The following is a 14214-nucleotide window of genomic DNA, read 5'->3' on the forward strand; positions in this document are numbered from 1 at the left end:
AAGTCCTACAAGAGAGGGGGCGGTACTGGACCTAATTCTAGGGAATGTGGCCGGCCAAGTGGAAAAAGTGCTAGTAGGTGAGCACTTTGGTGATAGTGACCATAATATGGTAAGATTTAAGGTGGTCATGGAAAAGGACAGGGATGGGTCGGAAATAAAGGTTCTAAATTGGGGAAAGGCCGATTTTAATAGGATAAGGCAGGATCTGGCCAAAATGGACTGGGATCAGCTACTTGTAGGAAAATCCGCATCGGAGCAATGGGAGGCTTTCAGAAGGGAGATTGAGATCATACAATGGCAACATGTTCCCGTAAAGGTCAAGAGTGGTTCCAAAAACCACAGGGAACCTTGGATGTCAGGGGATATACGAGAATGGATTAGGAAAAAAAGGAGGGCTTTTGGTAGATACAAAAGGCTAAAGATGGAGGAAGCCCTAGAGGAGTGCAAAAAGTGCAGGGGGATACTTAAAAAAGAAATGAGGAGATCAAGGAGGGGCCATGAAATAACACTGGCGAGCAAAATAAAGGAAAATCCTAAGATGTTTTATAAGTATATTAAGGGTAAGAGGATAACTAGGGAAAAAATAGGGCCCATTAGGGACAAAAGTGGCAATCTGTGTGTGGAGCCGGAAGATGTAGGAGGGGTTCTAAATGAATTTTTTGCATCTGTTTTCACGATGGAGAAGGACGGTGTAGACATAGAAATAGGGCGGGGGGACTGTGATATGCTCGAACATATTAACATCGAGAGGGAGGAGGTATTGGCAGTTTTAGCTGGCCTAAAAATGGATAAATCCCCAGGCCCGAATGAAATGTATCCCAGGCTGCTGGGTGAGGCAAAGGAAGAGATTGCGGGGGCTCTAACACATATATTCAGGACCTCTCTGGCCACAGGGGATGTGCCAGAGGACTGGAGAACCGCTAATGTAGTACCATTATTCAAGAAGGGTAGTAGGGAAAAACCGGGGAACTACAGGCCAGTGAGCCTAACATCAGTGGTAGGAAAATTCTTGGAAAAAATTCTGAGGGACAAAATTTGTCTCCACTTGGAGAGGCAAGGATTAATCAGGGATAGACAACATGGCTTTGTCAAGGGAAGATCATGTCTGACTAATTTGATTGAATTTTTTGAGGGGGTGACTAGGTGTGTGGATGAGGGTAACGCAGTGGATGTGGTATAGATGGATTTCAGTAAGGCCTTCGATAAAGTCCCGCACAGGAGACTGGTCAAGAAGGTAAGAGCCCATGGAATCCAGGGTGCCTTGGCACATTGGATACAAAACTGGCTTAGTGGCAGAAGGCAGAGGGTGATGGTCGAAGGTTGTTTTTGTGACTGGAAGCCTGTGGCCAGTGGGGTACCACAGGGATCGGTGCTGGGTCCCTTGCTGTTTGTGGTCTACATTAATGACTTGGATATGAATGTAAAGGGTATGATCGGTAAGTTCGCGGATGATACAAAAATTGGTAGGGTGGTAAATAGCGAGGAGGGTAGCCTCAGTCTGCAGGACGATATAGATGGGTTGGTCAGATGGGCGGAACAGTGGCAAATGGAATTTAACCCGGAAAAGTGCGAGGTGATGCACTTTGGGGGGACTAACGAGGCAAGGGAATACACAATGAATGGAAAGACCCTAGGCAAGACGGAGGGTCAGAGGGATCTGGGTGTGCGAGTACACAGATCCCTGAAGGCGGCGGAACAGGTGGATAAGGTGGTACAAAAGGCATATGGGATACTTGCCTTCATTAGCCGAGGCATTGAATATAAGAGCAAGGAGGTTATGATGGAGCTGTATAAAACACTGGTTAGGCCACAGCTGGAATAGTGTGTGCAGTTCTGGTCGCCACACTACAGGAAGGATGTGATCGCGTTAGAGAGGGTGCAGAGGAGGTTCACCAGGATGTTACCAGGGCTGGAGCGCTTCAGCTATGAAGAGAGACTGGGCAGATTGGGTTTGTTTTCCTTGGAGCAGAGGAGGCTGAGGGGGGACATGATTGAGGTGTACAAAATGATGAGGGGCATAGATAGGATGGATGCTGAGGAGCTTTTTCCCTTAGTAGAGGGGTCAATAACTAGGGGGCATAGATTCAAGGTAAAGGGCGGGAGGTTTAGAGGGGATTTGAGAAAGAACTTTTTCACCCAGAGGGTGGTTGGAGTCTGGAACTCACTGCCTGAAAGGGTTGTGGAGGCAGAAACCCTCACAACATTTAAGAAGCATTTGGATGAGCACTTGAAATGCCATAGCATACAAGGCTACGGAACAAATGCTGGAATATGGGATTAGATTAGACAGGGCTTGATGGCCGGCGCGGACACGATGGGCCGAGGGCCTCTATCCGTGCTGTATTACTCTATGACTCTATGATACTGGAAATCTCAAAGAAAAACAGAAAACGCTGGAGACACTCAGCAGGTCAGGCAGCATCGGTCGAGAAAACACGAGACACTTGACCTTTCTGGTATAAAACCATTCCTCAAAACAGACCCGGGGTTTGCAGGAGATGAGGAAACAGTGCAAACTAACCACAGGACTTTACAGCTCTTAAATTTCATGGGGATAAAAGTCCACATCGCACTTTACAGTGACGGAGCAACAGATTCTGTCTGAAGCTCCCCACTGATCCACTTTCCATTTCCCCAACTCGTTGTGGGCTGCTTTGCAGATCCACTGCAGACTGACTGGTGTAGGTCAGTCTCTTTCAATCTATTGTGGTCAACATTGTGAACCTTGGTATCACGGACTCATTCTGGAGCCACCGAGATGCCCATCAATTCTCCGAGAGACGGGTTAACTTAGAGCCGGCTGTGCTCGACACCATCTGTAGGGTGGAATTTCATCGAGCTCTTTGAGATATGTTGTGAAACTCTGATTCTGAGAACAGAGACGCTTTCAAATTCAGTTTGAGGAAAGTCAAAGAAACCAACAGCAATGACATCACAGAATAATCATCCAAACCTCTGTATTCCAAAGCTCTGATTGGCTCTGGGTATCACACACCGCCCCCTCTCCTTTGTTAATTGGTGCCTGGATTGATGGAAGATCCTGACTGGCTCACAGGGATTGTCAATCATCATTGATCATGCCAGACCCTGTTGAAATGCAGGAGCTTGTGAGGGTAGAGGTTAGGTTGTTACTACAGTGGAGTTTGAGCTCAGTGCTTTGCAACAGGAAGAGTTAAGATGGCTTCCCAAGTGCGTCAGAACTATCACAAGGACTGTGAGGATGCTGTCAACAAGCAGATCAACATGGAGCTCTATTCCTCCTATGTTTATCTCTCCATGGTGAGTTTTGTATTTTTGGGGTCCTATTTCAAAATTAAGGCTGTTATTTTATTCTAAGCAGGTAGAATTTCTCTAGGTCAATGAATGGGCTTTAGAGGGTCTCTCTATAGCCCTCCCCAGTCTTAATCCAGTGAATGCTCTTAAGACAGTGATCTTGCAGAAGGACTCTTTCCTGCTCTGTAATAGCTCTGTCCTATTCTGATGTGTTTATATTTGAAACTAACTCCAGGGTTTCATCAAGTTTGTAATGGAGGGTTCATCTTGAAGATTCACTAAAACTAGTCAACTTCCAACTTGGATGGCAACAATTAGATTGAATTGGGTGACTAGTTAGTGAAACATTGGCTGGTTCTGGCCAGTTTTTATCCCCCTCTAATTGAGTGAATCCTGTTAGTCTTTCTCACCTGAGGATGGTGTTAAACTATTTAATTTTAAAGATTTGGCTCTTTTCCTTCTCTGCTTTTAGACTTTCATCTGGGAACAAAAGAAGATACCACAGATATTTTGACCAAGTGTAGTTGAGAGCTTTATTCCAAAAAGCATTAAAGCTCGCTAATATTTTCTAGTAACATAACCTCCTATTCTGTTGAGCTACTTCAATGAGGAGCTTCCAACATATTCAAAAAGGATTTGGAAAGTATTGGTGTTGCTACCATTTGAGTTGGCCATGGATCAGATCTAGATTTCAATTGTCTCTTTTCCATTTTTCTCTCTACCTGCAGTCGTATTACTTTGACCGGGATGATGTTGCCCTGCGTCACTTTGCCGAGTTCTTCAAGGAGCAGTCACATGAGGAACGTGAGCATGCTGAGAAACTGCTGAAATTCCAGAATATGCGTGGGGGGCGTGTTGTCCTGGAGGATGTCAAGGTTAGATTCAGCAAACTTTGAAGAATTGCCATGGTTTTGTGAAAAGTAGGCTAGTTACCTCATACTAGATTATCTGAGTCATGGAAGTTGTTCCAAGAGGAGGCTCAATGATTGTTGTATGCATGGATTTTCAGAAGGCAGGAGATTGCTGGCAGAAATTGGAAGTGCATTAGAAGCAACCTTGTGACCCCAATAAAACTGGGTGGAGTAGGAGGCAGTTGGTATAAAATAGACCACTGGATGGTGACTAGTGCATATGATCTAAATGTGCAAATAGTGATCTGCTGAGCTAGGGTCTATAGTGAGCTCCAGGGCAAAATTGGAGACTGGCTAGGGGGTTGACTGGAAGGAAGTGGTTGATGTTCACATCAGATGTAAGAGTGTAGGGATTTGGGGTGTGTCCCAGTACAGATGTCATTTAGAAGCTAGCTTGCAGAGACAAAAGGCTGATTGAAAGGTGGGCTTCATGTTCTGGCATAGAATAGAAAGCAAGGAAGTGTTACTGCAATTACTGCTAGATAGACCTCATTTGGAATATTGTGCTCCATTTTAGGTGATCTCACTTTAGAGCCTATAGTGCTGTGATTTCAAGTCAAATAACTCATTCCAAAGAGAATTCTTGATGAACTGTCTGGTTAAAATCCTGGCTTAGAATATCAAGAATGACATTGAGTTGTGATCTGACTAACTCCTGAAATGTTCAAGTCTGTTAACTAATTTCTTCCAATGTTACTCTATACCCCACCCCTACAAACTCTCAGAAACCAGAGCAGGATGAGTGGAGCAATGGCCTAGTGGTGATGCAGAGAGCTCTGCAGCTGGAGAAGGATGTCAACCAGAGTCTGTTGGATCTACACCAACTTTCCACTGGGAACACTGACCCTCATGTAAGTTCCTAATGTCTCATTTAAAGAAAGATTTGCATATCTACAGTGCCTTCCTTGTCGTCGGTGTCCAAAAACACCACAGCCAATTCAGTACTTCTTGAAGTGTCATTATTGTAATGTTTGCAACATGGCAGTCAATCTGCACACCAAGATCCTGCTGCAGAAATGAGAGAAATCACCAGATAGTCTGTTTTATTAAGTTGGTTAGTGATAAATATTGGCCAGGACACTGACATTCCAGTTTTTTTTCTTTGAAATAGTACCATGTGGGCAGACAAGACCTTGTGTACTGTTTTATCCAAAAGACAATACCTCTGACATTGCAGCTCTCCCTCAGTACTGCAGTGAAGTGTTGGTTTTCACTCCATTCTCTGAAATGGGACAACCCAGGGCCTTCTGACTGGCAGTGGTACCAGTAAGCCATGGCTGACACTTGCCATGTTTTGGGTGAGTTGAAGGCTATCTGGGGAGCTTAATCTGATCACTGATCTTTAGCAATATCTCCATGCCCAATAGGTTTCTGATGATCTTTCACAAAAGACTTCAACATCAGGATCTCACTGAGATGAGGCCAGTGCATAAAGCAGATTGAAATTGGGACAGCAAAGGATAAGTTGTAACTGAAGGGGGTTCTGCTTTCCAATTTTAAATTGGTAAATGCATTACTCCTGGAGTAAATCTAATCTGACGTCCAATCCACCTATTTCTCTGCAGCACTTGTACCAGTTACCCCATCCAGTAGAAGATAAAGGACCATCTCCATGGGCGGTGAAGCTCAGAAGGCCTTTGATGATGTCTCCTCTGAGCTAATTGTGCTTTGTTTTTCACTTTCAGTTGTGTGACTTCCTGGAGACCCACTACTTGGATGAGCAAGTGAAGATGATCAAGAAGCTTGGAGATCACATCACCAACTTGAAGAGACTGGGAGCCCCTGAGAATGGCATGGGAGAGTACCTGTTTGACAAGCACAGCCTGAGTTGAATGGGATTCTTGAACCATTAGTTCTATACAGGTTGGAAATGAAGTGTGACCAACTTCTGGTGGTGAATACTTTGGTTGTCATTATTTCCCAGTTTTCTCATCTAACTGTCACAGTACATGGAAATAAAGGTTATTCATCATTGAACTGGTTTGTCTTTGTTTAATTAAATAGCTGATCTGGTTAAGATCCCACTGCACAATACACAGCTGTGTAATATGATCCAAGTTAAAAATACAGAAGTCACTCCCAGGATGGCTGTGCCCACATCTTCAAATCATCACTGGAGAGGATTCTAATGGTTTTCTGAGCTCTTGGTAACAGTTCCTGCTGAAAAGGGTTTTTTATAACATCTGCCAGCAAACAGTCATTAAGCTGTGGTGGCTTTAAAACAAAGAAATGGGGAAGGGTGAAGGGGGTTGAATTAGTGCTGACAGTAGTGACTCTTCAGTCAGGAGAAGGGAGAGTACATGCCTGGTGTCTTGCTTCAGACTTTTACCTGTAAAGGTGGGGGAATGATCTGCTATTGAGCTGTCTTTACATTTGACTGATGGCACAAGTCACGCACTAGATTGCCAAAGCTGTGTGACATGTGTACACAGTACAGCGTTGGCCATCTTAGAAACTTCCATTTGGGCAGGATCATTTCTGTTTATCATTCTCTTTCTTTCCCAGGTTACTTTCTTTTCCTAGCCCCACTGACGGCAATACTTGATGTCTGGGATTAAGTAAAGCACTAGTCTGAATCGAGCAGTAGTGTGTCCTACGGGGAGATTGTTGGTGTTGGGTAAAGTGAAGCTAAATCAGTAATCATGTAGGAGTCACTGGAAATAGAGTGCGAGACTTTCATAGCAGCAAAGAAAAACACGTGTTAGCTTTATTAACTCTCCGCATGGACTGAGGGACTCGGCCTCGTCGCAGGGCTATGACATCGACACACAATCGACGACTCTTAAAGGGACCCTGCTCCGATAACCCAACCAAGTTCCGTACATAACGTGGAGCGATAACATTGCCTATACATAGTGAATTGTGTTACTGTCCCTATGTGGTCTCTGCCACAATCATATAAATCCTATTCAAGCCAATGATTTTTCTACCAAAAACTTACTTTCTATTGCAGCAGCATTGTTGTAGGTGTAACATTTGCATACTGAATTATCATTGGCCCGCAGGCATCGAAGCAATACCTGTTGTATTCACGTGATCACATGTTGCGTTGTCATTGGCCTGCAGGCATCTGTAAGGACTGCTATTGTTTAGAAGACCCAGGGGTCCGAACTCCATCTTGTCCACACGGTGCTGTATTGATTGAGAAAGCTTACAGACTTGATGCTTCATTAAAAGAGTTTAAATTGTAATAATCCGTTGTCCTGCAATTTATTATTTTTGTACAAAGTGTGCAAAACAAGACAGTAGGGATCCACTAGCTAATTCGGATCAAATAGTAGCTAGATTATTTTCGATAATTCATTCGGTATATCGCTAATGGCCACAACTGTTCCAAAAGACTGCCCTTAACCCACAAAGTGTGCGGTGATTTCTGAGTGTTCCTGAAGAATCCACAAATTAAACATCCATTAAAGCTGTTCAAAAACAGTTCATCTAAAGGGAATGAATGAACTCCATTTGAAAATACCAAGCCACAAGGGCCCTTTAAATATTCTCTCCAACACTGAGCGAGTATACATGGATAGACTGATTCATAATAAAATGTTGGCTGGACAGTTTCTAGGAGTTAAACTGGAAAATACATTGGTTTTCCACACCACAAGGGAAATGAAAGCTCTTTGGACATTTGTAATTTCTCAGCCGATTGAGGCGTCACGTGTCTTGCACACCCATGATTGTTCTGACACTCTGGGGAGACCACCTTCACTTTTACTGCTGGTGGGAGCCAAGTTCAAACACCACTGTAGTTACAACTGAACCTCTCTCCAATGATGTACCTAAACGAGATTAGATGCCATGGTATAGGAACAGGGCAGCCACATGGGATTAGGACCACTGCTTGTGTAGAGAATAAACAACATGAGCTGGATAGGAACAGGAGGCGGCCATTGAGCCCCTCGAACATGTTCCTCCGTTCATTGAGATCATGGCTGATCTGTGTCCTCACTCCATATACCCGCCTTTGCCCCATATCCCTTAATACCTTTGGTTAACAAAAATCTATTAATCTCAGATTTAAAATTAACACTTGACCGAGCATCAACTGCTGTTTGCGGAAGAGAGTTGGGCCAAACATCCTATTTCTGTGTTGTATGGTTTATGTAATTCACTCTTCTCTGTTCTGGAGGTTTTTGTAATGATCAGTAACCTGTCATTCTGGAATGGTACTCTAGGTGGTGCTGTCTGTATATAAGAGTGGGCAACCCACGATGCACTAGGCTACCCACAAGGCAGCAGTCAAGATGGAGGCCTCTACAGATACTGTACCTAGTCCACATGTGCTCAATAAAGTGTCGAGCAAAAGCTAGCTGTTCTTAATAAAAACGACTAGTTATTAATGAACATAACATGGTACCAGGATTGGTAAGATCTGCTGAATATTGTGCAATGCGACATGGAGAATTTGAAGCCACCAGAGCGTTTGAAACTCACAGGAAATGTCGACTACAATTGGCAGACTTTTAAACAACAATTCGAACTCCACATTGCTGCCATCGGGTACGGTACGAAGCCAGGCACAAGGAAAATAGCGTTGCTGCTCACGGTTGCAGGCCCACAGGCGATAGAGGTATTTAATACATTTGTATTTAATCCAGAGGAGAACAGAGAAAAATTAGACGAAGTGCTAAAGAAGTTTGAGACACATTGTTCTCCCAAAAAGAATGAAACCTACGAGAGGTACATCTTCCATTCTCGGACACAGCAGCAAAATGAGACTTTTGATAGCTTTTTGACTGATCTGAAACTGAAAGCACAGATGTAAAGTCTGTGGGTTGTATAGCGAAGTAATACACAGTCTACAAGAGTAACTTAAACAGGACTTTACTATTCGAAGGTCAGGGCGAATCTGCCCAATAAGTTCTGCCACAGCACTTATATACCGGTGTGGTCACCGTCGGTATTACAGTATACAGCAGCCAAGATAAAGTAGTGCCACACCTAAAATAGTTCTCTTAAAGGTAAACGGTTACATACAATAGTTCTCTTAAAGGTAGAACAGTTACATACACTACAATCCTCCCTTTTTAGCTTACAACATACTTATTTCCCATTAACCATATCATTAGAACATATATACAAATTATGTAAAACAGTTCACAGATTCAGTCTCTCTGGAGGTCTCCTGACTCTGTCCGGATAACGCCTCGGTGGCGTAGCAGTTTTCAGTGGGGTAGTAGGTTCTTCCGGCAAGGCCGATTCAGCTTGAAGGACAGTGTCCGGATCATCTGATTCCAGTATTACCAGATCGGAGGTAGGGGCTCTGGGTATCTCTGTTTCGACATTAGCCGTGTAAGGTTGTGGAGTAGGTTGGCTCTTTGTGGATGACCCTATGATCTGGTCAACATGATGCCTTATGATGCTGCCACCAATGTCCACTGTATACAGCAGCGGCCCTAGCCTTTTTACAATAGTTCCAGGCTGCCATTTCTCGGTACGGTAGTCCCGGGCCAAAACTTGTTGACCTGTCTGAAAAGATCTAGTTGGCCTTTCATTCATGCCCTGCAATTGCCGGTTCTCTACGTCCCTTCTGACGTTTGGCTTAATCAAATCCAGCCGGCATCTTAGCCTTCTGTTGAAAAACATCATGGCGGGAGTTTGATTTGTGACCGCATGTGTTGCATTCCTGTACGCCAACAAGAAGTTATCTACCTTATGTTGTAAGTTGATGTTGTCATTACCCATGGCCTTTATGGCCTTCTTGAAGGTCTGGACAAACCTTTCAGCTAAGCCATTGGTGGCGGGATGGTATAGGGCTGACGTGTAGTGCTTGACCCCATTGCTTTTTAAGAATTTCCTGAATTCTTCGGACACAAATTGTGGTCCATTATCAGAACAGACCTGTTCCGGCAGCCCATTCCTGGCAAACATGGTCCTTAATACTGTGATGGTTTTTTCCGTGGTGGTGGAGGACATCTTTATTACCTCCGGCCACTTGGAGTGTGCATCCACCGCTATTAGAAACATTGAGTCCGTAAATGGACCAGCAAAGTCGATGTGTACCCTTTGCCAAGGAGATGAGGGCCACTCCCATGGATGCAGAGGAGCTTGTGGTGGCGCGTTTTGGACCTTCTGGCATCCTAGACAACTCTTGGTTATTTCCTCGATGTCTCCATCAATACCTGGCCACCACACAAACGCTCTTGCTAGGTTCTTCATTTTCACTCCACCCAGATGCCCCTCGTGAAGTTCCTTTAGCACCTTATGCTGAAGTTTGGGTGGAATCACCACTCTCGATCCACACATCAAGGTTCCTCGGCACACTGACAGCCGTTCTTTCCGTTGTGAAAATGCTGGCAGTGTTGGTTCGCCATGTGCTGGCCATCCCTCCACTGTTAGATCATAGACCCGTGAGAGAGTCGGGTCATTTCTTGTTTCATTCTCGATCATCGAATTGGTTACTGGTAGACATTCTACTATGGATGAGTGGAACATCTCTACCGGGTCCATTGTAGCTGCCTCTTCTACTACCGGCAACGGTAGGCGCGATAACCCATCAGCATTTCCATGCTGTTTGGAGCTTTTGTATTCAATGTCATATTGGTGTGCCCCAAGTAACACGGACCACCTCTGTAACCTTTGTGCTGTCATAGTGGAAACAGCCTTGTTAGGGTTGAATATGGACACCAACGGCTGGTGGTCTGTCAGTAATGTGAACTTCTTGCCCTGCAGGTAATGATTGAATTTCTTTACTCCCCACACAAGGCTGAGGGCCTCCCTGTCTATCTGAGCGTAATTTCGCTCCGCGGAGGTCAACGATCGGGACGCAAATGCGACTGGCCTTTCCGAGCCATTTGGTAACTTGTGTGAAAGTACTGCTCCAATTCCATAAGGAGAAGCATCACAAGCTAGACGAAGAGGTAACGTTGGGTTGAAATGAGCCAACACTTCCTCAGAGGTAATCAACGCCTTGCTTCTGCGAAAGGCCTTTTTACAGTCCTCGCTCCACTTCCATGGCACTTCTTTCCGTAACAGAGCATTCAGCGGATGTAGCACAGTGGATAAATTTGGCAGAAACTTGTGATAATAATTAATCAACCCCAGCAACGATCTCAACTGTGAAACGTTTTCCGGAGCGGGGGCCTTCACGACAGCTTCTATCTTGTCAGGCGACTTGTGCAGCCCCTCTTGGTCAATGACATGACCGCAGTACGAGATCCGTTTCTGGAAGAATTCACATTTCTGGCGATTAACTCGAAGGCCATACTCCTTCAACCTGGTGAGCACCAGTTTCAAATTTGTGAGGTGTTCCTCCTCGTCTTCTCCCGTAATCAGGATATCGTCCAAGTAACACTGTGTGCTTGGAACACCTTGTAAGACCTGCTCCATTGCCCTCTGCCAAATTGCTGGAGCCGAAGCTACTCCAAAAACCAGTCTATTATAACGATACAAGCCTCTGTGCGTGTTGATTGTGAGATACTGGCGCGACTCTTCCTCGACTTCCATTTGTAAGTATGCCTGTGCCAGGTCTATCTTGGTGAAGTGTTGCCCGCCAGACAATGAAGCAAAGATATCCTCAATCCGCGGAAGCGGGTATTGTACCGTGTGAAGCACCGGATTAACTGTGATCTTGAAATCTCCGCAGATGCGGACCTTCCACAGTCCCCCTGGCTTGTTACTTGATGAAGACTTCATGACGGGAACAATGGGCGTGGCCCACTCACTCCAGTCCACCTTAGACAGTACCCCTGAACGTTCAAGCTCTTCCAGTTCTGCCTCCACAGCAGGTCATATCGCGTAAGGTACCGATCTGGCTTTGAAAAATTTTGGCCTTGCATGTTCTGCAATCTTGATTTTTGCTTTAATTCCTCTCAGTGTTCCCAGTCCTTGCTGGACTACCTCTTTAGCTTCGCCCAATATTCTGGACAACCGTTCAGGTTTGACCTCTTCCTTCCCGGAATCTACCGTCATTGTGTTTAGTGAATGCCAGTCTATCTTTATTTTCCTGATCCACTCCCGTCCCAGAAGTGGTGGACCTCCCTCGGGCAGCACATACAAGTCCATCCTTCGGTGATCTTTGTCTTTGTATCTCACCTTGACTTCTATCTTCCCGATGGGGTATACTTTGTGCCCCGTGTATGTCTGCAATACTATCTCCGTATCCCGTAGGGGAATATGTTTGAATAACTTTTTGTAATCATGCTTATTCATGACCGTCAACGCCGATTCGGTGTCCACTTCCATCTTCACTTGGACTTTTGCAATCTGTAGTGTGATCCAGATAGTTTGTCGTTCAGCTCCTTTACTCACATTATGAATCCTCAGACTACCCAGTGCCTTGCTGTTGGAGTCTGAGTCCAAATTCTGTTCCTCTGGACTCTTCCCAGTCACCTCATGTACCTTTCTGTACTTCTTGTGCGGTGACTTATTATTGTTGTTCTTCTTTCCTGACCGGCATACCTTAGCTATGTGGCCAAGCTTGCCACATTTCCTACAGTCCTGGTTTTTAACCCAGCATTGGTTCTGGTCGTGTGTTGTCTTCCCACAAAAAGAACATTTCGTTGTACCCGAAGTCATTTGATCCACACTGAGTACCGCTGTCTTCCGCTGCATTTCCGCCGTGCCTCTCGCTGCGGCTTCGTGCGATGCTGCAATACGGACAGCCTTATCAAGTGTAAGATCGTTCTCTTCGAGTAGTCGTTTTTGCATTCCTTCCTTCGACAATCCACACACGAACTTGTCTCGCAATGCCTCTGTCAGATTTCCTCTAAACTGGCAGTATTTCGCTAGTCTACGCAGCTCGACCAAGTACTCCGCGTTACTTTCCTCTTTTCGTTGTGTTCTCCAGTAAAATTTAGATCGTTCCGCTAACATCAGCGGTGCGGGGTTAAAATGATCCTTCAGGACAGCAACAATATTCTCGAAAGACTGATCAGTCGGTTTAGCTGGTGATAGAAGATGCTTCAATAACCCGTATGTCCTCGCACCCATTGAATTTAATAAGGTTAGAGCTTTTTCATAATTTGCTATTTTATTAGCCGTACAATATATCTCGATGCGTTCTACATACGTGGGCCATCTTCCACCTCAGCATGGAAACCGTTGCTGTTACTATGCTTAGGCATCTTCACACTCTTCCTGAGAAACAACAACAATATTCTTTAACTTTTTTTTTTCAGGTGGCGGTTTCCCGCGCTTATCTTCTTTCCCCGCCCACTTTAAAATGGCGGTTCCCGCTTCTGTCTTCTTCCCCGCCTACTGGCGGCTTCCCACGTTTCTTCCCCTGGCCGGAGGTGTAAGCTTCCCTCGGGCGACGGCCGCTGGCTTTCGGGTTTGCAGCCTGCGCGTCGGCTTCAGCGCGTTCCCTTGTCTCGGCAGGGCAGCCGGTGCTGGGTACAACCCGTTGGCGGCAAACAGTTTCAGCCGCTGGGCTGGCTCTCGCTCAGCGTTCCTCGCTCGGGCTCTGTCTCTCCCGTTCGCTCGGCTCCCAATCGCGCCTCCAGCGCTCTCGCAGTCCGGTGCTTCCCTCTCCGGCTGCGGCTACTTACTCCGCGGTTTATTTATTTTATATCATACCGCGCCTTACGATCCGGTCGCAGCGCTTCGTGGCCTCAATCACTATCTGGCCTTTTTCACCCCAATCACGCCTCCCAGCTTCTCGCAGTCCGGTGCTTTCCTCCCCGGCTGCGGCTGAGTTCTCCGTGGCTTATTTATTTTTATATCTTCCCGCGCCTTATGATACCGGTCGCAGCGCCTCGTGGTCGCGGTAGTTGTCCAGCCTTTTTCGCCGTCGCGGTCTAGCCGTCTCACGACGCGCCCTCGCCTGCTTGTACCGCGGCTTCTGCTCCACGCTGCCCCAGTCTCAGCGCCTCTGGGCCCGACTTCTGTCCGGCTCCTTTCCCCCTCGACCGTGGTCGAGTGCACCGCCCTTATCCTTCGTTTATTTGTTTCTATTTTCCCTTTACTCACAGTCACCGTGGCCGACTTGCTTCTCGTGTTGATCGGCTCACTCACCACCGTGACAGAAGGGACAATCCGTGCCTGTTGCTGATGGAAGACTTCGTGTTTGAAATCTTCCTCCTTACTTGGT

At 45.8% G+C, this 14214-nt stretch overlaps 1 protein-coding gene across 1 annotated transcript; it reads left to right on the forward strand.

The window, feature by feature from the left end:
- Positions 1–3125: 3125 nt before the first annotated feature.
- Positions 3126–6161, forward strand: LOC147085190 (ferritin heavy chain, oocyte isoform-like). The gene is made up of 4 exons (XM_085979084.1): positions 3126–3279; positions 4002–4148; positions 4910–5035; positions 5870–6161. The coding sequence occupies exons 1-4, from the start codon at positions 3178–3180 to the stop codon at positions 6014–6016; spliced, it is 522 nt and encodes a 173-aa protein (XP_085835210.1). The 5' UTR covers positions 3126–3177; the 3' UTR covers positions 6017–6161.
- Positions 6162–14214: the final 8053 nt, after the last annotated feature.

This window comes from Somniosus microcephalus, unplaced genomic scaffold, assembly GCF_052327205.1.
Source record: "Somniosus microcephalus isolate GS21.2 unplaced genomic scaffold, FLI_Smic_1.0 unresolved_chr8, whole genome shotgun sequence".
Classification (NCBI taxonomy): domain Eukaryota; kingdom Metazoa; phylum Chordata; class Chondrichthyes; order Squaliformes; family Somniosidae; genus Somniosus; species Somniosus microcephalus.

Coding starts and splice junctions, on each gene's coding strand:
- LOC147085190 (XM_085979084.1), top strand. CDS start 3,178: ATGGCTTCCCAAGTGCGTCAGAACTATCACAAGGACTGTGAGGATGCT. Junction 4,149..4,909: donor TTGTCCTGGAGGATGTCAAG/GTTAGATTCAGC, acceptor ACAAACTCTCAG/AAACCAGAGCAGGATGAGTG. Junction 5,036..5,869: donor CTGGGAACACTGACCCTCAT/GTAAGTTCCTAA, acceptor TTTCACTTTCAG/TTGTGTGACTTCCTGGAGAC.